The following is a 27,885-nucleotide window of genomic DNA, read 5'->3' on the forward strand; positions in this document are numbered from 1 at the left end:
TCCTGGACCTCGTCAGTGAGAAACGTAGAACTGAAGCCAGCATGTTAGTGGGAGGATTAAAAAGGAATTAACATAAATAATATGAAAAGGCAAACATTTACAACAAATACTTCCACTAACATGCAAGAATTTCAGAAGTTCCTTGTCACTCTCAGAGTGCTCTGAAACAGTACAGTCAGTGCCTTCTGCCATCTACAACGAACAACACTTACATGTACTATATAAAGACACATACATGAGCCGGGGAGATAATTGGGCTCAAGACTTCGAACTGGATCACTTCCGGAAAGTCTAGAGACTGTCCTCACAGAGAGGGCTGTAGTGTCACGTATTTTAGGCTCTTAGATGTCATTAGTTCTAGGGGTATCTACATCCAGGGTCATATGGTGGCCAAATAGGCGCAGAACGTAGACTACAGAAACGAAAGCAATAGAGTTAAGTTTGGACTTATAGCCCCTTGATATCCACTTCAAAATAGAGGCCATGAAGGCCTCTTGCAGAATGATGACTCCTAGATTTTTGAGAGAATCTATACTGGACGTAGGTCACTCAACCATAGCCAGGAAAGTTCTTCCAAATTCAATCATGGACATAATAGCAAATCCCATGCAGACTGAATTAGCCTTTATCAAACCGTATTCCGTTCATATTGGAACGCGATAACATTGGAAAAGCAACCAAATTGTACTAATCACAAAAGGATCAACTGGTTTCGTACACTGTTAGCTCTGTCATGAACGGCGATTGAAGCTTGGTAGTCGGTACAGCGAGAGGCTCACTGCACCATATTCCAGGCGGAAATCTGTGCTATATATGACTGGCTTCACTAGGATTAAGGAAGGGCTACAGCAATACGTACACCCTGATATTCTATGATTGTCAAGGAGCTTTGCTGGCTCTTTATTTTACCCGATCACTTCAAAAATAGTCTCGGGTTGTTTCCAAACCTTGGACACGGCTCTCTAAACGCATTTCGTTGTACTAGGTGACGGGGCATCGTGAAATCATGTACCACGAGACAGCAGAATTCTTGGCTAAAAACCGAAGCTCAGGCAACATTTGTTGGTTCTTATCCAGTCTGCGAGATTAGCTAACCCCAGGCTGCGAGCGTAGTTGACCGTTTCTGACCGTTTCTGGCCGTAAACGCTGCAAGAAATGTCTCTGAGCTCCAATGACGGGTTAGCCAGTCCTTGTGCGGCTTAGACAGAGTTAACCCGAGGAAGGCAATTTCCTTCCTTATTGGATATGGCCACTTCAGGATTTATTTGACACATATACCGTTCTTTAAAAATAACGCTTATAACTGCTTAGCGCATCTGAAAGAAAAACTGCTGGAAGCTCAATATCTGAAGGATCTCAAAGCAACAAAACTAGGAACCACCATTCTTAAACTCTGTAGAACAAAACAACTTAGGATTTCGTATCTAGGAATCATGTTGGGTTGGGACAATGAGCCGCAAGGCAGACGTGTCTCAGCCTGAGAGCTACCCATATTTTCATTCATTCATGTAGACTTCTTGTTTGAAAATTTGATGAATGCATGATTTACGTGTTTACTTTTAGCTTCATAACACCGTATATCAATTTAAAGATATTACTGTGATAAAGTAAACAAATAGTTTATACAATTTTAAAGAGAAACAGTTCAATTTCTCATAGAATACAATGTGAAATCAAAATTACAATTTGTATAAGAAAAATAAAATGACAAATGCAACTAGAAGTAATCAGTTTCTCATATAAATATAATTATTTCAGTGGATTTTGGTTTACCATAAATAACATTTATGTTTAAAATTAAAAGGTTTGCATTAATTTACACATTAAACAGAAACTATAACATAAACTTTTACTTCATTTTGAAAATACAAAAATTTATTGACATTGTTTTATAAACGCTTCAAAAATTTACTATGATAGTGTATAATTTTTAACAACACTTTAAAAATATTCTCACGAAATTATGAGTGAAGACCAAAACTTGGTTTGTATATAAAAAAGAACCTGGAATAAAATGATTTGTTATTATTTTACAGCTAAAAAATAGGAATATTTAGTTTTGATACTATGTGAGCATTGTTTTTTTTTCTTAAATTTTAATTATTTAGTGTACTAATGTAAGTAATGAAACAATAAAGTTCCATAATTTTCATTTTATATTAATATATATAATTTAAAAAAGGATTGTATAATAAATCTATATTTTGTTACTGACAGAAACATAACTAATAACCACAACATCAGTCAGTTAAATTTCAGGTTCTATATAATTATCACTGGTTCATTTAATATACATAAACGTTCAGTAGTTTATTAGTTTTAACCTATCTAAATATGTATATTATAATCATGTTTTTAGCATTTTATACTAGGAATACAATATAATTTGCAAGTTTACTAAAATCTACTGCATTTTAGTTTAATATAATTATCAGTTCCAAGTTGTAAAAAAATAACGTGGTTTATTAAAGTTTACTCAAATATAAATGGAATCACTTAAATGCAAGGGCAAACAAAAGGCCTGGGTATATCAAAGAAAAACAAATGAAAATGACAGTGTGTCAAAGACAAACAAAAGATTGGTTACGTGGTTGTCAACACGATGGGGAATGTTTTCCCTCAGAATTACAGAAGATGTTGACATTTTCATCCTCCTAGATCTAATACTTGCGAGAAAGTAACTTGTGATTCATTAATACAGTATAGCATGAGTTGCAGTTTCATGTCTACGGTTTCGATGCTAAAATAATATTTTTTTTACTGTGACGATTACGGTTTCGAATAATCTAAAACTAACTTAACCAAATTTTTATGAAAACATGCAAGTAATAAGTTTGGCATGTAAGATTAATATATTGTGAACAATTCTAAATGTTTATAATCAAAGAGGAAGATAACCTAATCGACACAAGTTCAGGTGGTCTTTATTTACAATTATTCTAAAGACAAGATAAGCTTCTAGCGAAAAAAATTGCTATTTACTCTAATTTTTTTGGAAAAAATAAAGAACTGATTAGCGGCAAATTTTAATCTTATTTATAGTAGAATATTGAATAAGGCTGTTGGAAAAATGTTACAAATGTTTTTAAATATCGGTCAGTCCCACTAACCGACACATGCTTTACTGTATCATATCCACATAAATAAGTAAAATCTGAGTAAATATATGCATGTGTATAAAAAATCAAAATTCATACACTTCAAATTAATACTTCTATCTCCCAACCAAAATACTTTATTGCTTCAATTTTGAATATGTTCCTTAAGAACTTTAAACACGTTTTTTATTATTGATAGTATTTAAAATTACCCATCCACCAAATTTGGGTATATATCCTATGAAAAATATGGAGACTTTACTCTTTATACAAAATGATATAGAACGTTATTTTAAGATAGCAGGGAGATGGTTATGCCAACTAATATATATATATATATATATATATATATATATATATATATATATATATATATAATCATTCATAGTTTCGTAGCAATAAACGGGAAATAAAGATATATTAACTGATGTTAGTGATACTTCATCGGTACAATAAAATTAAATAAGATGATGGTTAGTCCAGCTTATTATTAGTTAGATTAACAATGAATATGAGTGATTATATTTAAACACATACAGTATTAAAACAAAAAATGGAAAACTAAGGCATGACTCATAAATTTGACATTTTAACAATTTAGATGAAGCTTCCTCATGCAAGGCTTGTTAATTTTATATATCATGATAAGCAAAGTACTTTTGGATTGAAAAGAACTTGATTGTTTTCACAGACTATATTTTAATTTCACAACCGAAAAATACCATTCAGGACTAATTTTTGAATTGTATCCATCTCAAGTGACAGTATCGTTGGTGTATACCCAAAGGAATCACGTTAGTATTTAAAATCTTATTAGGGTTGTAATAATGCTTAAATTATTAACAAGAATATATATATATATTATATATATATATATATATATATATATATATATATTATATATATATATATATATATATATATATATATATATACAGTATATATGCATTTGAAAACTTCGCATCTTACCAGCGGATATCCACAAAAAACAACGAAAAATTTACTTATTTTTCATGTAACATTTTGATCTTTGATAATATAAAAATTACAATTTGGTTCCACATAAATCCTTTAGATATGGTAAAGGCGGATTTTATGCATTATTTAATAAAATAGTCTTGAAATCCATGAAAAACTTAGATACTTTAAATGATTTTTTTGCAGATTTTAAATGTTTAAAACATAAAAACCTCTATAAGTATAATACATGAGTCCTATAGATAATCTCAAGTGAATGATTTTACATTCTATCTTAAATAACCGTGGAATCCGAGAAAAATTGCAATACTTCTATGAATTTTGATCATAATTAGAACGTTAAATTAGCATTAGGATCCTACACGCGTCCTATATACGCTAAAGACGATTAAGGTTCTTTAAGCTCAAGACAGTTAAGACAGTTGTACATTCCAACTTCATACCAACTATTGAGGTTCAGGGACAGATATATTACAGGATAGGGATCTTCATGCTAGAGCCTCAACGGCAGTTGAGGAATAGTTGATTGTCAAAAAAGAAAACTAGAAGGACTTGCGATAAGATACTTACATTGGTATTACATCTGAACTGGTAGTAACTCCAATTAATGATACATCATCATTATTTCTGGAATTTACAGCTTGTAATGATTGTGTTCAAAAGGACTAAAATGACTTTAGAGCTTTAATTAATTCCCATAGGCAGCCTTCGGGGGCACACTGTGATCGTTTTAATGAGCGCACATCTAGAGAAGTGGAGGTTCACATTATTGGTCAGGATTTTAAGAGCAGAGATATAATTATTCATATCAGAGGTGATAATGTGCTATGAATAAGTGATACGCTATGGCATATTCTGCAGTATCCTCTGTATTGGGGAATCTATAGCAGTATTCCTCAATGCGAGACAAAGACGAAGACGCCTTAATTAAGAACGTATCTGCAGTTACAAGATAGTGGAGAGTGTTAGCGCCTACTGCTTTCCCTTATCCTCTTTAATGAGTTTTTGGTATGATATGTATGCGAAATACGAGAGAGTAAGGCTAACTATCACACCACCGTAAAATAAGCTAAGAGGTGAGGAATACGCGCACCTTAAATACGCCATAACAAGAAATGGCAGTGAATTTAACAGCGCTTGGAAATCTAAGTCGTAGGCAGAGATTAAGAGAGAGCTTCGGAGATGAAATGTGAAATTGGATTATTAGTAGTCGCTGAATATAAGTTCCTGAGTATTGGTTGAGGGAGGAAGTAGGGCAACGTCTATCTGTATGCAATATCGAAATGAGAGTGCCAGTAAATTACCATGTAATGTAAAACTGAAAACTGACACAATATCCAGAACAATATTAATAATAACAAAACTATTTTATCTAATACAACACATAATCATTGTCGCTTGCGATTGAAAACATTACTGGTTTTACACGTAAAAGTGAATTACTAGTAAATAGCAGGTGAATCGTTTGAGCATTGGCTGTGAGATGATACAGGGCAAAGACTCCAGGGTTTCCTCCCTTACAATAATCGCAAATCCGATTCTCATGTTTATTGTAAGTATGACCTTTAGAAATCCATCCGTGCTCACACAAACCAAGATTGTCTAAATGTAAAGAGCGCTGAAGTTTCTATCTAAAAGCAATAACGTTACAGCAACATTGTCGCTATGTCGCAATAGATTGAAAAAAGCATTCTGAGATTAAATCTTAAAGGGGGATTATTAGATTATGAGGCACAAAGCAATTTTTTATAAGATCTTTAAACATAATATTGATGCGGTAAAACTGAATACATATATGGAATTCATGATAATTATGAATTTAAATTCTGAGTTTATACTTCAAAATCCATGTCAATTAGTGGTATAAATTATGAAATTGAAAAAATTTGTATGCAAAAACTTCAAAATCACTTAAGCAATAGCTATATCGTATATAAAATAATTTCTTTTTCGCAGGTCAAACTCTTGGACATTTTTCGAATAGAATACAATATATCAGAATTTTTCACATTATGAATGTTTCAGAAAATATATTCGAACTATTAAATTGTTCTACTGTTTCATTAAAACTAAATTTCGTTAAATCAAAGAGTAACCAAATAAGGGTCGAACTTTTTTCATGTCACGAACCTGCTTTGATGTACAAGCACAGAGAATGGTTGAGGGAATAGAAGAGGTGGTGGGGACTAACACTCATCCATTTTTACGTTTGGAACTAACTATATTGCATCCGAGCATATCACACCGAGCTTGAAAACATTGTTTAATTATGTACAGTGATAATATCCATATGATGTATATATTTATAAATTACGGCAGACTTCCCAAATGTCATAACTATCTTGTTGGATAGGGCGTAATTAGCTAAGCATTTATAATAAAAATTTGAAATGCAACTACAGCTACCTCATTGAACATTGAGTAATTTGACTAAATATTAAACATAATTTAGATGTATCACGTACAATAAAGCAGTAGGCAACTTTTCAAAGTACATACAATAATCAAATTATTGTAAAGAGGTACAAAACCCCTACCTCTAATTATAAAAAAGGCGATTACCTTTAAACCGCTTTTACACTAGATTTTAATTTTATAACAATGCTCATTATTACACATTTATGTAGTTTTGATTGCCAGTATCTTTGTGGTTTACTTAACTTTAAAACTTATACAGAACAGAAAATTTACGTTGAAATGATGGTTTTGACGTAATCATGTTAGAAAAGACACTTGAATTATTACAATTTATTGCTTTGTCGTTCTGTAAATTTTGGTTTGATAAGCTATTAGTTAAAAATTAAGTTGAAGTTTAGGTAATATATTAAATTCTTTCCAATATTCGTACAACGAACGGTAAAGTTAACGTTAAGTCCAGGAGATAACTACTTTTCGTATACAAGTCCATTATATAGGCAACCCATGCTTGCGTGAGAAAAGAAACTCTTGAAATAGTTTCACGCCTATTGCAAAGAAAAACACATTTCGTTCAACAGGTATATTATTCAATAAAAATGAAAAATATTTACTCATTCACTAAGTCTGATATAGACCTTGAGCATTGATATTAAAATAAATGGAAACAAATATCCTCACTCCATAAATCGAAGGAAGCTGCATGAACTATATGTTCAGATCTTAGAATATTAGCTTAAAGAGATTAACCCATACCACATTGTAATTAATCAAAATATATATCAAAATTATCTTTAACTGGATGTTGTTAATTCAGGAGTAATTGGTAATGTTAATACATGTTTCTGCTAATAATAAAAAACAATTATTCTTGTTAACTAATGTATTACGCTCCCAAGAAGAAACTTTTCTCAGTATAGAACAAGTTACCAACACGATAAGCATAATGTGTTAATACTCACTGAATGCAGAGCAAAAAATCAGATATGGTATTTTTAGAGAAGATATTGTAGGAACGCATTTCTGTTACGTTATTATTCCTGGAATACCTTAACTTGATTAATTAAAAGTAATATACCAGAGTATTACTCTGATAGTTACAACAAGACGATTCTCCACCCCCACTGTGAAGTAATAGCACAAAAAACGCTGTCAATGTTGCATTTCCACAGATATGTGGGGGAGATCTGAGCGCTAAGTTAGATGAGTAAGATAATCTGATCTAACTCATCTGAGATTCCTGAGGCGCAGGTAAAGAACAAGTTTGTAGAATTCCAATGTTCCAGAAGATCCCCAGTATCAGCTTAGACTAATCATGCAGATGGGTGTCTTGTAGACTCTTAATCGTATCAGCACTAATGCATCTGGTTATGACAATATCGTCATATACGCGTCATATATATATATATATATATCGTCATAACCAGATGCATTAGTGCTGATACGATTAAGAGTATATATATATATATATATATATATATCCGAATAGTAAAAAAGTCCTTTTTGCTCACTTCCTCAGTCAGTTACGCCATTTACAGTGAGTCTTAAGGAACTTGTATTTTTTCCCGTCGCCGTTACTTTGCCTTAATAGCCTTATTGTGTACTCCTTTCAATTCTAAAACTAGACGATGGATAGTCTTCAAAATTTTACTTCACTTCTTGCTGAAAACTGGATTCCTAGTACTTTTTCTGGACCATTTTGAGTATATTGCTCTTGATGCAGGCACAAAGAACACTCGCACTGGATCGCATACGCTGCGGATTTCTTATCATAAAATAACCTTATTCAACAAATCGTGTGTAGCAACTACATGCTGTGGGTGGAATGCCCTTCCAGTGTCGATAAATTGTATGGAGAACTGGGTTGATATGGACTTCTCTTCTTCTCCTCCCTTCTCTATTATTTTTCCATGATTAACAGATATTACATGATGTTATTTTCTACGTGGGACGTATTTATACGATCATGAACATGTTTAGCGTCTTCTTCTAAATATGACTGTGCTGTTATTTACCACACAAATTCCCATTAAAATTAAAATTTTAAGCATGATAAAACACACATTAAATTAAAAATACGCTTTAAAATTGTTTTTTGCTTGCGTTATACGCTTTAACGGCTGTATTTAATTATGAAGGCATTGGTATATTTATGATATGTGTATTATTCTATCATTTTTATATTAATAAAGAAATTATTAGTTTTACTTTACTCATAAAAATGTAATTTCTATTCGTGTATAAAAATAGTTTACGTGATATTTGCAGTTATGTGAATTAATTGTTATTTATTTATATGCGATGAATGAAGCATAGAAGAGATGTTTTTGCAAAAAGTATATCCGTATCTCGATTTATTACTACAGTATTGTGTGTACATTCACATATATACTGTCACAAAAATGTTTAGCAATGATTCAAGCATACAAAATTAGCCAATTAATTAAGATATACACAACTATTAGCAGTTAAAGTACGAATGGAGAATTGGAAAGCCGGAAAGTTGCGCGGAGAGACAACAATGTTATCGCTTTGATGAGAAGAAGGTTAACAGTTTTGTATTGTCGGGGGGTGAAGGATGGACGCTTGACCTTCCCCTTCCACCCCACTCCACTGAACAATCTAACCCCAAATCACGAACCGCTGTGTTGTTAAAGAAAGAGTTTAATTAAATTTTCTTTGGTCGAGCTCTTCTCCGATTACACGAATATTGTAAAAGTTGTTAGTTCCGTCGCTAGTTATTCACGCGGAAATTTAATAATGAAAATGTTATTTTAAATTGCGTTTGTGTTAATTCAAACCGCACCAAACATGCAATATTAGGCCCTATATTGAAACAGTTATCAACAAAGTATACTGCAATAAATTAATTGCATATGATAATGTTTATAAATTGTTGTCACTCTACTAACAATTTAACTACGCTAGGGTAACAAACTTAAATTGCAAAATAGGTTCAGCACGGTAGTAAATAACCTAAAGCGTTAACTTAAACCACGCTAATAGAAAAATTTATATTGCAATACAGATTAATAGTATATGATAATTAATTTAAATATTTGTCACTCTGCTGTTGCAAAATGTGTCTATGGTTGAGTAACATCAATTTACATTACAAAATATGAGCAGCAGAGAGGAAATACGAAGTTATTACGTGTTTTAAGATCCGTAGTTAATGAGAAAGTTTTATACAACCTTAATTTAACGAAGAGAAATGCTGTTTTTATAGTTTGCAATTCAAAAAGAAAAGTCATAGAAACAAATTAAAAAATTGTAACTGAGAAATTATGCATACTATATCGTTAAATGGTTTTACTATTAGTACATTCTTAAATTTGCAAACTTATAATGACAAATCATGCTCCATTAAAAATATTTATACAAATATGGTGAAATTATAGTAAAAATTCATAATAATAATAAAGAATAACCTCACAAAATAATACCTTGCTAATAGCATGTTGGTTACTATTTACAAACAAGAATGATGAAAAGAAATATATTACAATAAATAAATATTGGTTAATTTTATTATAATTTATGTTTTGAAGAACAAAGTAACATTAAAACAATAAAGGCACTATAAACACGTTCTTAATTTTAAGTTTTACATTTTCACTCCTAATAAGAGAAAGATAGAAATTTGGAGATGTAACGTTTCAGATTTTTTGTAGCACTTAAAGATGGAAGAACTTGTTACTCTTTAAGTAATGGTTTGTTCATAACAAACAATGGAAAAAGCATACACACAAACATTTATAATGAAAATTGCAATATATATATTAACAGGTAATCCATAAACATTACCAATCCGATACTTTTTTACGTACATTTATCTTACATCACAACGACACAACATCTGAAATAATTTATAACAAATATATAATATTAGCATAAGTTTTAATTAAAAAATGGTCCGTTTAAAACAATTTTCCTCAAAACTTTACAGGTCCATGCGCCGAGAGAGAACAATGATCTTCCACAATGAGATGTTATGACAGAAGAGAAAGAGGGAGGCCGACTTATTTTGTCATTCACAATTGAACAGTTTTCCCCTTCTTTAGCACTTTCTGGTTGGTGGTTTTGAAACATTAAATTCAAAGAGATGTCTGAGAGTTCTGGAAGACGAAGCATTTATGTGGGCTAAAATTTCCAGTTTTCCGTACCTTTAGTGTGATATAACTTCATCTGGTAAGTGTTACGTTGCAAAAGCTTATTATCTTCGTTAATTAGTATCCACTACAACTTGGGGTTTTCTCCCTTTCTAACAAACCTTTCCCTTTTGCCAGTAACTATCATTCCATGTCCGAAAAACCACTTCTTCTCCTTCTTGTAAGTTGATTCTTTCTTCTTTGTTATTCCTTGCTTTATGCTTAAGAGTACTCTTACGTTGCCTTAAACCTTAGGCTGAAGACTCTTCATTGAACCTGGAATGCCAGTCAATGACATTCTACTATGTATTATTTGTGAAGATAAGCAGTGTAGACATAAGACAGATGTGTCGCTATAGTGCATTAAACATTCTCTGTAATCCGATGTATCTTTGATATGTTTTTAAGGATATTAGGATGTTCACAGCTTTCTTAGCCATACAATATTAGTGTGATGATTGAGATCGTTCCCCTTTGCCTAAAGAGCATATGACAGCCATATGATGAGAAATGGTAATTATCAAAAACCAAATCTTGATAATGTTTCTTACATTTTATCCATCACACTTTATGAGTTTCTTAAGAGGCCTTAGTTCAATTCTATGAGTAAAATAGTCTACAGTAACCAAATATTTCTTATATTCAAACTTAAGAATATCACGACCCATTCCATCAAGTATGAGGTACGGTACCTTGTGAGACATTAGAGGTTCATTTGGACCATTCTTAGAATGCTTCTCACATGTGCGGTGAGATTTTACAACATTCTGCAAGTCCTCGTTCATTTCAGGTTAAAAATAAAATTGTTCAGTGCTATGTACAATTCTTGATATCCCTAGATGACCGTTGTGGAGAGGAGTTAATATGGCTTCTCTTAGAATTTTCGAAACTATAGTTGTGCTGCCATAGAAGAGAATACCTGTTTCACAGCATATATTTTCTGTAATCTGAAAATGTGTTAATACGTGTATAGTCGAACCTAATTCTTTCTCTATCGCACACGACAAAACTCCTTCACTTGACTCATAAGTGGATCTGTAGCAATAGCTAGTATAGTCTTTTCTTCTAGTCTGACAATAAGGGTAAGTGTGGAACACAGTTCAAAACATATCTAAAATTTCAAGATGTACTTCAGTATGTCTAAAGAAATTCTTGATACCATTTCAAGAAAGAGTAAGTCTTTTCCAGTAACATATTTAAAATTTATGTTGTTATATCAAGCTTCAACCGCTTTATTTGCAGTCTCACATAATCAAACTTTACCAATAATTTTGTTCACAAATGTAGTATGAAACTTCCTACAGCCTTATTAAATTGCTAGAATTTCTTTTTCACACTGACATTAACTTAGGAGCTATTCATTTGTCTATACGCATGCCTTAAGTTTAATTTGACCATCGTGTTCTTGGAATGAGCTGCTACCATTTACGATTTGCTGGCATCACCGTGCGTTATTTATTTTTGTCAAAAGGGGTGACTTAAGGTATAACATTCTTCGTTTATTTCAAGCACTTTTGATGAATAGAATTCCAAAGCCGTTCTCAAAAGTTTGCATAAAGGAAACATTTAGTACTACTATTTCAGGAACATATTTTCTAACGTAGTTAAATGAGCCTACGATTCGTTTCTGTTCTTCTTGATTAGTGGGTAGATATAATTTCACCAAAGCTTCAAACATTTTTATGTACACTCTCATGCCATTACGATAAAACAGTTGAGCAACATTTCGTACCTATCACTGACAATAACGTAACTTATCTTAATTAAATAGAACATCAATTTTTCTGGCCCACTTCAAATCCTTTTCTACAGCATCTTGAAATTATTCATGACAGTTTCATACATCAAAATGTAGTAAGAAAAAACAGTGTACCTAAAACCCACCAAAGGGGGCTGTAACGTAACAATTTCAGTAGGAATCTTCTGTCAGAGGAATTTGATAGAAACCCTCTGAGAGGAAAAACTATGAGAAATGAGATTTTCATAATTTGACATAATACTAGGTGTTTCTGATTTCATCATTAGGTTTTTCTACAAGCACAACATTGTTTATACAGGCCCTTGGAGATATTTCATTCACCTTTACACCTACATTTATAGCTTGAAGGCGTTCTAACTCTACTTGTAACCGAGATAAAAGAGAATGAGGAACTCGTGTTGGAGGGTGAACATACTTTGGATCACCATTACGCAAAGAACAGGGATTTGCCATATCCTTTAAATATGTACTTGTTATTTTCAATAAACTTGTCAACGCCTTTACTGTGTCCTCCATATAATAAAAAGAACATACTCTTCAAACTAAATTAATAGCGAGGCAATCTGGAAGATCTAAAATAATATTTTTTTCACTTCGCATTCATACAATTTTTGTACGGTACTTCGTTTTGAACTAACATTTAAGACTTAATTGCTGTGATTGTAGACCAATTAAATCCTTGCAGATGAACGTAGGTATTATGTGAATTAACGTTAATAGAGTTAATAATCTTCGTAAATGCTGTATATTTCATTGCGCTTGCGACACCGCTAGTATACAGTTTTCATTTTATATATATGTCCTCGAGAAACAAGTTTTCAGACTAGCCATCTTTAACATAACTAGTTCTCTTAACCTTATGGTAATTTTTGATACTTCGTGACATTGTAAATTTTGGCTTGTTCATGGACATCTGACATGAACAAGTCTTATATTTTTCACCTGGATACCAGAATCGAAGTGGTTCTTCTTGGTGCCTTGCAAATCCTTAATTGGTTCTGTTTTTTTTTTTTTTTTTTTTTTTTTTTTTTTGTAAATAGTATATTCATCCTGAAAATTGGTATTAATTTCCCACTCATTTCTTACTTTGTTCATCCGCTTGACAAAACTTAATTGCCCTTTCCAATGTTAAACTATCCTTTCTCAGAAAAGCTTCTTGAACATTTGTATCTCTAATACCATGAACAATGTTATCTCGTAGAAGCTGGTTGTACACAGTGTCAAGAGAAATATGAGCAAAGCTACTCGATCTAAGAAAATTGAAAGTCTGTCAAAAATGATAAAAATCTTCACTGCTTGTTGTTGCGAGGATTGACATGGTTCTCTATTGCTCAAACTAATTGACTGTAAACCAAACACATCAAATAACGATAAAATAGCAATTATGCGAGTGGCTTCTTGTACTCTCATACTCCACGACAGAGTCGTACCTTCAAGATCCTCTCCTGTTGTAAGATAATAATAAAAAGATTGCCTCCAAAACTTCCACTCATTAGTAATATTATTTCCCTCCTGTACTAAATTATCAGGCCGATTCACCACTCCTGGTTGTAAAGGATACACTTTAATACTACAAAAAAATCAACAGTATGAGAATCAAAAATTAATTACAAAATCAACCGACGACTGTGCCATATTTTATATATTAAATAAAAAATCTTGTATGTTAAAATACTGACCTTTAAACATCACCAGGTCGATAATTTATTTACTAACTGACATGGCACTAATAAAACAACTGAAATAATCAATATAAAATATAAAAGTAGCATAGGTTTTAATTAACATATAGTACTCTATACAACAAAGTCAGTAAGGAAAATATTTTGTATGTCTCAAACACATACAATTGTTACTCGGCTAAGGAACAGATGTGAATGTAATGCATTCCATGATCCAATGAAAACGAGTTACTACATTTCTCAGTAGTAAACCGGCCATAAAGTCTTTCCTACATAGCCGTATCGCACATAAATCCTACATAAACGTTCTCCTGCTATCAAAATAGACGTTGGATTGAGTCTATACGGCGGGAGGGGAGTGGTGGTGTGCTATCTTACAAGTTTTATCTGGATACGGAAAATAGTTTTATACACATGATTGATATAAATAGATGATTTAAGTTGACAAGTAGATAAATAATATAAGTAGATGATTTAAATAGTATTGTTTCACTATTTAAAATTGTGATGACACAAATAGATGTATTTGATGTTTCAAGCGAAAATTGGTTACGCTAGTTTTAATGATATTTTAATATATGTATTTAAACCTAATATAACTAAGAGTTATATTCAATATTTTGCTGGTTAATTTAGTTTTAATTTTCGTTCTAAAATCTTTCCCACAGTAATCCTAATTATCATATTTAAAAAATGAAAGACGCCCTTGAGTTGATATCTTACTCAAGCAAATGTCAACAATATTTTGCTAAATATCTATAAAATAAATTCCCCCCCCCCGTCATAAACAAAATATTGATGTACATATTTAACGTATAAATAACAATATCATTGAGAGAATGTTGTCTGTGTAGACACAACAAAGGCGGCCCTCTAGTATGTCGTGGGCGCAATTGTCTACATCCATTTACCCACGCTTCACAATTATGTGCTCGTTATTCACAGCTCACAATTGCTGGCCGTTTAACTTTAAATAATAATGCTATCCACGGAATAGAAACTTAAAAAATCATTCTGATACATTTTCTAACGTGGAGATTAAATATTTATAAAAAATACATCTCTTATGGAGACTTACATTCCAAAAACACACCACCTTGATGTAGGTTTTCGTAATGTAATGTTTTATTATGTCACTCAATTTAATAATAGTTTAATGTACGAGGCGGGTACGAGAATCCGTTATAATTTTTAATAGATTGTTTAACTCAATACTTATAGATATGTAGCAGGGTATTTCATTGAACTGAGATGTAACTTGCCATACATGAAAATTTATTAATCTAAACAATCTTTCGAGAAAGAGTTACCCCATCCTAAACGTTACAATATGTTACGTAGTTTTTCCCATATCATGTTTCCTATTTTTTTTAAATCCCCCACCTAGTACGTACCCATATATATACTTAATTTGCTTTCCTGACTCTTTGGACATTGTGTCAAGATTGTCCCTAGTCGTTTTCCCTGCACAAAAAGTCTCAAAACTGATTAGTTAAGTGGTATATACATAAAACTTACTCATCAAATGCAATTCAAATCTTTTCTAGTATATACAAATAATATGATTTTATACTTCACTGTTTTAAAACCACTTGTACTAAATTTATGCCTTAAGAAACGTGGGAAACGTTTATCTTGTTGGATAGCCAACAAAAAAAGAAGAAGGCTACGTCAACCTATCCATAATTCTAAAATTACGGAATAATTTCTAATCGTACTTATCCATTACTGTATAAAATTATTATTTCACTACAGATAATTAATTCATCCTATTCGTTTGGTATTCTTTTAAATTATATAATTTGGTACTTAAAAATGTTGTAAAATATTGTTAAAAATATAATGTGAATTCGGAACACATTTAAAACGCAGAATGTATCCTCTCAATTATTTCTTTTCAGCATCTTCTTAAAAGCTTATCTAAATAATATCACTTTATAAGTAAAAGTGTATTTATTTGGAACTTTGGATTATGTATATTAGGCTAAGGATCACTATATATTTTTTAACGTTTTTTAAATAGATTTTGGGTGTTGTGAAGTCAAATACGTTATTATGAAAACACTTAAGAGATGCACTGGCAGCCATCTATATTATAGACTCTTTTTTAAACTTCAACCAATTTTGCGACCTTACTTTTAATCTGAAAAATCAATGATGATGTCTTATTTTAAAGTAATCATTAATACGCATCAAAACTCTGTTTTGGTTCTTCAATAATTTTATTAGTTACTCAATAAAATATATTTTTCGAAAATGTTTGTACTTCATCGTTTAAATATGGGCATATAACAGTATTCAAAGGTAGATTATATTTAAACACCCGTGGAGAATTGTTTCATCAGCTATTTTAGGCTAAATCTCAAAATTTTATGTCAATAGCTCCAACAAAATAATGGAACATTCCTTCATTGGAGCATTTATACAAGGTCCCACATGGGTAACACTTTTAAAAATTAGTTTTATTTATCGAACAAGCAAGAAATATGAAAATAAAGGTACAGTAATACTTAGCCAAGCCAGAAACCACACAACGAGTAATTGAGTTACCTTCGTCTTGGTTGCTACCGATGAGAATCTCTGTATCCTGGAAGTCGCCCTCTTTGAGTAGTTCCAATGGGTGTTTTGGAAGGAAAATTCCATCGATGGTGGGGGCCGATGGGAACCCTAGGATGCCAAAATAAGAGTTCCATTGTTGGACGGATATAGTTTTGGCATCCACGCCACGCATGCAGGACATCACTCTAAAACAGCCATTTCAGAAAGTAAGCTCTGGTATTAAATTCTAGGAATTGACTGGAAGGTTATAAAATCAACACTTGTTTGCTAAATGACTACTCTGTACTTCCTAAAGTGTTACAAATTTAACTCATGGTACTCTAGAACTTGAGGTGTACATAACAGAAAAAGTCTAAATATCCAACATGTTTGATTTTCGATTAAAGATTATAAGTCAGAGTATTTAAAAAATGTTATAAAAGATATAAGACTGTAAAATATTGAATGTGTGTAAAGGATTACATTTCAAAATTGTTACAAGAACGATATACTTTTCAGAACTATAGTAAATGGAGGTAAATATTTATTTTGAAGTTAGAGTTCTAGAAAAACGTTAAATATAGTTCAAAATGTCAATTTGCTTTTCGGGAATGAAATCTTTTGTCTGGCTTTGATGAAATAAAATGAAATTTTTAATTGTTTAGTAACTTAATACTAAATCTTATAAAACATTTTCATAGCTATACGATATTTATAAATATGATGCTCTAAATAGACTTAAATATTAAATCATAATATCAAAACTATAACTGAACAATATAACTTAATTAATCTACAATCCTCCCAATAAATCTTCCATGGAACAAAAGAATTCGCCCATAAGGTATATTGTGAAAGGGTGTCCCTGTTATTAATATAGTAATAAGGGATTACAATATTTTGGAACAAGGTATACAGTTTTACTGTCCTATAGTACCAATTCATCTCGACGTATAGTTTAGTTTTATGCCTACTACTATAGGACAGTTTTTGAATAGTGTGAAGTAAGGGTTTCCACGTAACGGTCATAATACAAAGTTTTAAAAGTGTACAGTCATTGGCCTATTGGATGTAGGAACAAGTATGGAGTGGTAAGGACATGTTCACAAGGGGAAACTTTTCAGCAATTCTCCCGGTTCTTGACCATCTCTGGTTGATTGATGGGTTGACGTTTGCCAGGATTCAAACAGATGTACAGTCTTTACCGTGTTCCGATTCGCGGGGTCAAGAAGAAAAAAACTCATACAAGTGACGGTGAAGAACAGCTACTTACACAGTACTTTTAGCAGAGAGTAGTGTGTACTAGGGGTATTTCGCGTTCGAAGGTCACTTTTTTCGTTAAATTTTCCTTTGGAGTCTCAAATTGGGATTTATTGTTGGTTCATCCACGTTGATTTCTTTAGTAATGACTACTGTATCTCGTTATACTAAATGACTAAATTTCATGTAGACTGAGGTCCTGTAACAAGTTTTAGTTATATGAAGGTTATTTACAGTCAATAAAACAAGAATGCACACGACGAAAGTGACGTGACGCATATGTGATATTGAGTTATCACCAACCTTGGTGGTCCCATCAAACTTCATGATATTGTATCGACCACGATGGCATCAGAATTATCTGGTTAGTGCTGTTTCTTTACATTTTTTAGAAATATTTTACATAATAAATATAAAATATACTCTGTATTTTCGTCAATTATTCACATGTCGCAGCAGTGCAAACGGAGGTCAGCAACAACTCCTGCTGTGCAAAATCTATTTGTGTGGGTTTGATCACATCAGAGTGCAGATTTCTTTGTGATTTTGGATTTAATCTATGGTTGCTTAGCGGAATAACATATAAGTTTCCAGCGTCACCATTTGTATAACACGCGTACTGCAAATGCAGGTATTAAGGGGTAATGTTATCAATCGGCCGTCTCCAAGTGTAGACGTTTAAAACATTAACTATTCAAGTCCTTTAATTAATAAAGGCTTCGTTATTGTTGGCACTAGCTCCCATCATGATGTTTTCTGGTGTTCATACTCTTATTAACCTCATACTTTACTTTCTCCTGATGTCACCAATGGCCAGGGAAATCACCTACCACGACAACATTGATGTTGACCTCTTCTGAGAGCTTTAAAATGTGCTTTATAACGTGCGTGCGTTCGTGTGTGTAAACCTGTTTAAAATAGGTTCAGTTTAAAAATATAGCATTATTTCTCGATTGCATAATTTGATGAATTCCTGAATAATTATGATACATGTATCGCTACATAAGGTTGTTAGTTTTATTAGGTTAAACGTACAATTTGTTATGAAAATACATTAAATTCAGCTTTGAACTGAATTACATTCCAAGACAATATTTTTCAAAATATTGCAGTAATTAAAAAGTAATATTACGGAGAATCGTTATTACATTGCAATATTAGAATGGAATTCATACATTGAATTCATTTCTCACATTTACCGTCCGATTTCAAGTATAAACAAATCGACAGTGCATAGATTACTTTCTTTCTTTAATGCATATTTCAAATTCAGCATTTTGATTCATTAAAGGCTGATGCTGCCAATTTAAAATGTATTTTAATATCAACTAAAGTAATATAAAAAGTTTTAATTATAAATGCTACAATTATAATTTGCTTTAAAATGCTATAATTATGTTAGATAACAGCAAAGAGGTCCAGATGTAAACCAGATTGAAGATGTTCTTTAAGTAAAATGAATCGCTGCTAAAATAAGTTAGAACTGGTAAATCAAGTCTTAAATACAAATATTCTATCCAGCGAAATAAGCTTTATGTTATAATATTGCGTAGCAAAACTCGCAGTACGCTTTATTTCAGTGTTGTATTTGTTAATTGTTGATTAAATGATGATCAAAATATGTAAACATCGATTCATGATAGCAAGCTGAGATTATTTGTGATAACTACGGTAGAATGCCATAAAGTGGTGTCAGGCTATAATAATGTTGTGTTCTTATATACTAGTTCAAATAGAAAGTTATATTATTTCTAAATATGCTGTCGGTTGTGTATTAAATGTTTTCAAAATCATTACAGAATGTTGTGTTTGTAATAAAAGTGCACCAATATTTAAGATTCAGATTTTTTTATTTTTATGAATTATTAAATACTTTATAAAATAATAATACATATAATCTGTTGAATTAGCCTCTAATAAGAAAAATAAAATACAAGATTATACACAATCAGTAGTATTAATTAGTAATGAGTATTACTTTTATCAGTAAAATGAAAAAGACGAAAATAAAATATGTAGGAGTGTTATAGTGTTTAATACAAATAATAATGTAAATGCAAATGCAATACAATCACCGAGTTAAGAGAGAATACACAGTAAGCACAATGACTTGCAACAAACGAGGTTAAGTACAAATGGGGCTACGCTTTTAGTTCATTATTTACAGGTATTGAAACTTTGAGTATGTAATAAAAATGACAATTTATTTCCCGAAATGCACCTTCTTATTGAGATTTATATCTATAACCTAAAAATATCAGAAACAGTTGAACTCAGCATTATTGTATATACACCCAACAAAAATTTCTATTGCTCAAAAGCTTCAGGATGCCAATTTGTGTTCCACTGACAAATACTTCAACCAAAAACTCACACAACTGCCTGCGGCTTTAGAGTACATTGGCTTTGTTGACTCTCACAACGCTTATCGGGAGGATTAGATATAGACTCAAAGGTAATCTCATCTCGTCACCGTCAACAAAATAGAAATGGAAAAATAAGTTCATCCCGGGCTATATGTCCTGCCAGCTTCAACGCATAATTTCGCACTATCCTAAAGGGGTTTTGTAAAATCAATGATTTTAGTACACATTCTGTCTCAGGTTCAATGCAGCATCAAAAATGCATGGGTCCCAGAAGTTTATATGCCTTTCATATAAACATTATGAAACATTAATGTTGTGTTGTTACATTGTTCTGTCTCTCTTTACTAGTTGCTCCTGCATTATTTGTTATGATTGCTATGTATTGTTATTAATTATTGCATAATGTCTTCCTTGTGTTATCTGTTATCATTACTAGTTTTGTTATGTTATTGCATTGTTGTTACCACAGTTATTAGTCATTGTATGCCATCTTGATTAGTTTATCCTTAGTTAAGTCAACTCATGTATAAATGGTGGAACCGTTGGAAATAAATAAATATCTTTTCGAACTGAAAAGAACTTTAAACACTATGCACATTCTAGTTATCTTATACAATTGCGTTAAGCCTAATCTCGAAAACGGCTAGACCAATTTGGCTAATTCTCTATTTTAAATACTTGTCGAAGTTCAGGGAAGGCTTAAAGATACACAAAGGCCGGGAAATTTTGCCCGAACTACTTTAAAGTTGGAAAGAAAATTATAATATTTGTTTCACAATATAAATTTAACTGACATCAAACAATGGTTGACGCTTTTAAACTTTCTTTGATGTTTCAGCTGAAGTTCACCAAAATAGACTGAAACATTAAGTATTTTAATTGTACAAAAAGTAAAGTATACAGCGAGCGATCAGTAGTTGCATGTAGATAACAGTTACCCTATAACTCTTATTCCTGACCCCCAAAACATCTAATGCATTAAAAACCCGTTGTTTTGGAAATACCATTTAAACACAGTTATAAAAACCACGTAAATGAACATAACTGTGAAGTTTTGCACATAAAGTAATCAAAACTGATTGGCTTCCTTGACATTGTAATATGGCATTTTTACAGTGGCTTAAAGAAAAACAGAGGAATAAACGTTAACATCTCTCAAACCACTCTTTCGCAGAATTGGTCCAAAAAAAACAGTAAGACTATACACCGCAAAACTTATTATATAAGATTATTTTGAAATGATGCATGAGCTTCTTCCTTGTATCGGGAATAGATGTGTTATCTCCTTTGTTACCGGATAGATATATTGAGTAGGCTTCTCAGTCCTACATATATACATACATTTTATTCATTGAGGCAACCAAGCATACTCAAGTATGGCACTGAAAATAGCTTAGGCCGGAAGTACATTGAATGAGCTGGACATTATTGTTTTATTTGACTAAAGTGGGTGTGTGACCCCTACATGTATATGTTCTTGATCGGGATAAAAAGCAAACTCAGTTTTGGCGTCTGTAATATAATTTATTCCCATCCGAAATTCTACTATACGCGCTGAAATAATAATTACCTAATGTATGCTTAATTAAGTTTAAAAACATCATAGGGCACCATAATATTATATTATAAATGCTTGATCTAGTAGGCTAAGGACTTTGATAAAGAAATTGCGTTCAATGCCGTGGGTAACAGATAGTAACACACACACACACACACACACACACACACACACACACACACACACACACACACACACACACACACACACACACACACACACACACATATATATATATATATATATATATGATGAAAATTCTTTGTTTGAAGTTTGTTTTTGACGATGGTACCTAATGTATTTTATTAGGAATTAATAAATTATAAGTTTGGAAAATTTAAAATGTTTATTTTCCTAAATTCACGGGAAATTAAGATAACACTACATATTTTATAAACGCTAATAAGTCGGCAAAAGGCTGTGGTATGGTCTCTTAAGAGGGAAACTTTAAAATCGCGGTACAACAAGGGACGTGGTGTCGTGTAGCGTCGTTTACAACGAAGAAAATATGGAGGATGTATACTGAGCACCATCAGACTTTTCTACATTACTGTACGATGTTGAAAGAAGAATATTCTTCAAACCCTACTTTACAAATACCTCCACAATATAATGGGGTGGTTGGGTATTTTGCAAGAACAGATACAAGTTCATCCTATAAAGATTAAAAACCATAGGTTAACCAATACAGTTCTATAAAATACATGCACCGTTATTGTAAGTTAGTTATGATAAACTTTAATTGGATACACCATAAACTCTTACCCCCAGCTATAGCTTTGATTGAGCATTAAAACATTTAAAAATATCTTTTGGAAATATGTGATATAAACAGCATAAGGACGTTTTAGTGAGTTTTAAGCTACCCTGCCCTTTGTCAAACTGGGAGTTGATGCAACTCAGAAATGTTCAATGGGACGACCAAACTCAAATTAGGTCTTGACGAAAAAATACCAAAATCACGTAAAAACCCAATGTCTGACCATAATGTCCATGTATCATTTGGACTGAATTAAAATTAAACTAGAGACTTCTATTTAATAAAATCTTCTTATTTAATAGAAAGCTTCAAAATGAAGAGCAAGATGATGAGTTCACTGCTAAAAATCTCCTACTTATCTCTTGCAAACCTATGTCTTGGGAAAAGGCAAAAGGTTTATAATAATAACCACCTCGTGTTAAATCCATTTTTAAGGTCAGGATTAAGAAAAAGTTGAAAAAGAGGTTTCTGAGTTGAATTCATCAATACTTTTGGATAAAGTAGTTCGAAATCACTTATCTTGATGTAGTTGAGTTTGGATCATAAAAAAAACATTGATTTGATTTGAGGTGTTATTCAATATAGGATTCTAGTTGCCTCCCCCCTTTTCAGTTAAATCAGTAATTCAAGAAATATCAAAATTTTATAAGGTAATGCGACTACATAACTAAAAAAATTGAATATTTTCAAACGTTTATACGGTAAGATGGGGTATGGCTTTAGGATCCCTCAGTATATCTACATTGAAAACCGTAAAGCGTTGGCATTCTTCCAATATTCTGTGTACGGAATTAATCTACACTTATGAAACATTGAGAAGAAAGGTTTCTAGTAGTTCTACCATGTTAAAAGTCTGCAAATTATTTCGCATATATTATAAGTGAATTTGTGTAATAGTAAAATATTCATTATCTGGATTTTAATTTATTATTCGGGTTTCAGGAAGAAAAATAAAGGGGAAAATATTCTAGAAATAGGAAAAAATAAGATACGCACCTAGAAGGACTTTCTGCCAGCATGGAGGAGTTGCAGCCACAGTCATCTATTAGGGTCTTGGCGATCTCTACGGCTTTCTCCCCCGTCATGAAGCTCCAAGGGGCATTCAGCGTGCCGGACTGCATGATGCCGCGACGGACCAGTCCGCGGGTCACAGGCGAAACGAGGTGCAAGCTCACCTGGTCAGAGGGACAATATTGGATAAAAAACATAAATATTAAAAATATAAGTTATAGCTTAATTCGTGGGAAACCATATCTTCAAGGCCAATAGCTTTTAAAATGTCTGGCTTAATTGGTTTGTTGATCAATCTCACTGGGATAAATTTATAGCCTAGTAAGTAGGTGTGAATGGCAACAAAGATATCTTACTTTTGTGAGATGACAAAATTTAGAATGGTTCGAACTTTAGGTTTCTTGTTCACCTCTCTTGCTAGAGATACGATCTTGTTCTTAGTTAAGAACTAGCAAAACTTTACTTATGTGTTTTAGTGGATAATTAGTGATTATAGCTTTAACAATTTATCGTATCAAGTATTTGCCTAAATGCTTTCTGAAGTATAACAGATGCGTATGTCTAAAATTTTAAAAACTCGTACTAAAAAATTAAATTTATTGTTTTGAACATTTGTAACTAAAAGTTTTAGCATTGTGATATGCACTAAAATATTGACAATACATATTCAAGAGTATGTTTTAAGATTTAGTTTTGTAGCCACTGGAATTATTTCATCAAAACATATGTGCTAATATCAGATTAACTAAAACACCGAAGTTATAGTTTTGTCATAACTACATGCAGTATGACTTACAAACCATTACAAATTATGAACTTACATAGAACTTAAAGTTACATTATTTTGGTTTGTATTTTATTATAAGTGAGGAGATCAGAATGCTGTGCGGCTAAGTGTTTAATCTCAAACAGTAAATCTCTTCATCTATATTATTCTCTGTGGTTAGTTCGTCTGTAATCCCTGTAGCTACAGTGAGCTTAAAATGGAACCTATTTCTCCCTAAATCACCCAATCGTTAACCATAGATGCTACACTGTTTCTCAATTATTCAAAATATAATTTTTAAATAGTATCTAATTTATAAATATGGATTTTTCAAATACTATTGAGATAGATAGTTATTTTAAATGAAATAAAACCGATACACACTATTATTGAAATAAACATACAACAGAAAAAAATTTTTCTTAGATATAAAAATAAATATACAAAAAAGTGGATAAGTCGTCATCGACATTATTATCTCATTGTCTTTTGTAGTCTTCAGTGCGGGTGGGAGGGCTTGAGCAATCAAGTTTGGTGATGGCGGAGTAGCCAACTGCACAATGACTGAGAAGTAGTAGACATGGATTATAATACAACAAAATATTAATGCGCTTCGAGATAAGAGTAGTTCATTGTAACTGCAGAATCAGGACGAGTGAGGAGGGTTTATATGGCCCATTATTAGATTGAAACTTTTATGTCCTGCAAAATATTATGGTATGTTAAAAATTAATTTTGGTGTTGGGGCGATTGTTGCTGTTGAATAGCCATGTTATCGGATTGCTTTGTTTTTCACATCGTATGTTACATTCAGTATTACAGAGAATTATTATATATTTATTGCTGTAATACACGTATGTTTGTAAAAGATTTATTATATTGTTAGCAAACTATTATTTTAGATTTGAATCATACTAATAACAATCTTAGACAGCACTGTTTTCCGTACTAATAGAAAATTAAATGGATTGAAACCGACCCAGAGACTCAATCGATTTTGATTTTAATGGTTGTTAGATAATTTCAATCGAAATTTTTTAGGGTTATATCGGTCCTTAGAAAGAACTATGTGCATTTTGTAGGTTTGAATATGTGCAAAATTTAAAGTTAAATAAATTGAATTGAAAGTGGATGACTATGGAAATTAAAATTGAAATAGCACAGTATATTTTGAATTTTACTGATATTTGTTGTGTGGTTATATAAATCAATACATGCTTTATATTACTACTTTCCATAATAACTTTATGGTCGTGTATTTAATGTAGAGTTAGGTGGAATGTATCAAATTTAAAATACTGCGAAATTTTTACCTTGTCAGTATGTGTCTGATAAAAGCTTCATGTGTTATCTGTACCATGGATATTTGATATGAGGTTAGTCTAGGTGATTCTCTGGCCCTCAACAGCTATATTAGCGGTGAAAGACATGGATTGTCAGTCTAGTGAAGTCATATCAATGACTTCTTCGTCCTTTTACTGCATTTATGGCGATGCAGAAGAGAAATACTGCACAGTAACTGGCCAATGCTCAGCTGTATATGATGAAGTGATCGAGACGAAGTCGACACCACCGCATAGTGAAATGGCTTTTGTGAATGAGGCAAAGAAAAAAGGCAGTAGCTCAAGAGTAAATGATTGCATTGTACGCTGTAACAGTGCTCCTGGCTGGCTAAAGTTTCTCTTAGCCTTACTGTTATTAGCACTCTTGTCTGCACTAAGTAGTTTCAGTGGAGTGTACTTTGTGAACGTATTAGACGATACTAGTGATTGATGAAATCAGAACACAACTACTAATGAGGAATACAAACAATGTCAAGTATTAATATAGAATAAAGAATGAATGCAACAAAAACTGTAAGCTTATATCATGTAATAGATTGCGCCATCATAAATTTAAAATTATGTTATGTACAAAAATCTGTTTAAATTTACAATAAACTTAGCTAAAACTTTCCATAAGATATTCAAAATAAATAAACAATACCATTAAATTTAATGTAGTCCGATTTCTGAGGCATTACTCTTCAACAGTATCAATCAAAAACTTTCTTTCATTCTTACAATTTTAAAACCACACATAAGCCAAGAAGATTTTGTTAATGAAAGTTACTTAGCTTTGAACTGAATTATAAACTAATAATTAAAGTGTTGACTCTAGTCATCCACAGTAATATACTAAAAAATGAAAACTATTAGGCTTTAATGCACCAATTTTATAATTTACAAATATTGTTTATTGAATCACACCGGAATTTTGATTTCTTATGGTGGTTTTAATCACAATTTAATACTAATATTCGAAGTTTAAGCGGTTTTTGGCACCTAACGGTTATAAAAATAAAAACTTTCAATACAAATATATCACATTTGTGTAAATATCAATGCTAAATGTATACACACATAATTCGTACAAAACGAAAACAAACACCATGTTTTGGAAATGAATGTTGCAAGACGGATGCCGGATTTCAAAACACAATATAACTTATATACAGGGTGAATATAAAGTCAGGACCCCCCCTCTATTTTTTTCTATAGGTAATATAAGGAGATATCCTTTGGGTAGTGGTGCAATATGGAAAGGAAGTTTCATTTTATGATATTGAAATTTTTTTTGTCCCCCAAAAATGCGAAATTTTGGGGGCAACCCAAAAATTTCAAATGTAAACCCCTATCAAGTGACCCCTCATTTTAAAGAGCATGAAAAAACTTAAATAGTGGTGAAAACCAGAGATCGCTATCTCTTTTCCAACAACATAGCCAATAAAAATTGTAATTAAGTCTTTACACCTAAATTTATTTTGTTTGGGTACAGTTTCTGTCTGCGTGGAAACAGGTTTATTGGTTGTTTGTGTTCTCAATGAGTGAGGCATGCAATGGACGAAGAATCCAATATTAGAAAGTAAACTGATAAGGAGTTTATTGTCAATGAGTGACTGGGCTTTCCCGGTTCGAAGTACAGTTAGTACAAACTAGTCCATTCCTTGTTTCAATCTTGTGAGAACAGGTAAGCAGTATGAGTCAGCTGATGCATTATTATTTATAATAGACAGTAGAGCTGACACCAACAGCTGATCATGCTGTTGGAACTTTGTCACTTTCGTATCTTTATTATTATTAAACATAGTTACGACAATGAGAGTTAGTGCATTAAATAGAGGGCGTTTTAAATAGAATAATTGCAAAATATTGTACTAAATTTTCATAAAAATGTCAGTTGGAACGTTGTCAAGCCAAGGTAGCGAGTAGTTATTATCTTAGTAGAACATTATTATCCAGTGGTATTGTGTGGTTACTATTCCGTGAAGTATTTTGAGAAGGTTTTATGTGTTTTAGTGTTATTACAATAATTTATTTAGATGCACTTTCGCATTGTAAGTTTTAAATAATATTATCTAATTAATACTAATTACGAGTATAAATGGCACGTAGTCACGAAGACAAAGTAGAAATGATATTTACTTTCGGGATTTTGAATGAAAATTATCATGAGGCAGAAAGGCGGTTTAATTTGGCACACCTGATAGACCTGTGACAAGGA

General features: G+C 32.0%; 1 protein-coding gene across 1 annotated transcript in view; it reads right to left on the bottom strand.

Annotated features, from left to right (window-relative positions):
* The window catches only part of LOC124369736 (acetylcholinesterase-like), a 232,858-nt gene that overhangs the window by 49,110 nt on the left and 155,863 nt on the right, over window positions 1-27,885 (bottom strand). The window contains exons 4-5 of the mRNA XM_046827802.1: window positions 23,562-23,740; window positions 16,634-16,827 (exon numbers count right to left, since the gene is read on the bottom strand). Of these exons, the coding sequence (XP_046683758.1) occupies window positions 16,634-16,827; window positions 23,562-23,740 (373 nt within the window). The remainder of the gene's footprint in view (window positions 1-16,633; window positions 16,828-23,561; window positions 23,741-27,885) is intronic.

The sequence above is a fragment of the Homalodisca vitripennis genome, chromosome X, assembly GCF_021130785.1.
Source record: "Homalodisca vitripennis isolate AUS2020 chromosome X, UT_GWSS_2.1, whole genome shotgun sequence".
Lineage (NCBI taxonomy): Eukaryota > Metazoa > Arthropoda > Insecta > Hemiptera > Cicadellidae > Homalodisca > Homalodisca vitripennis.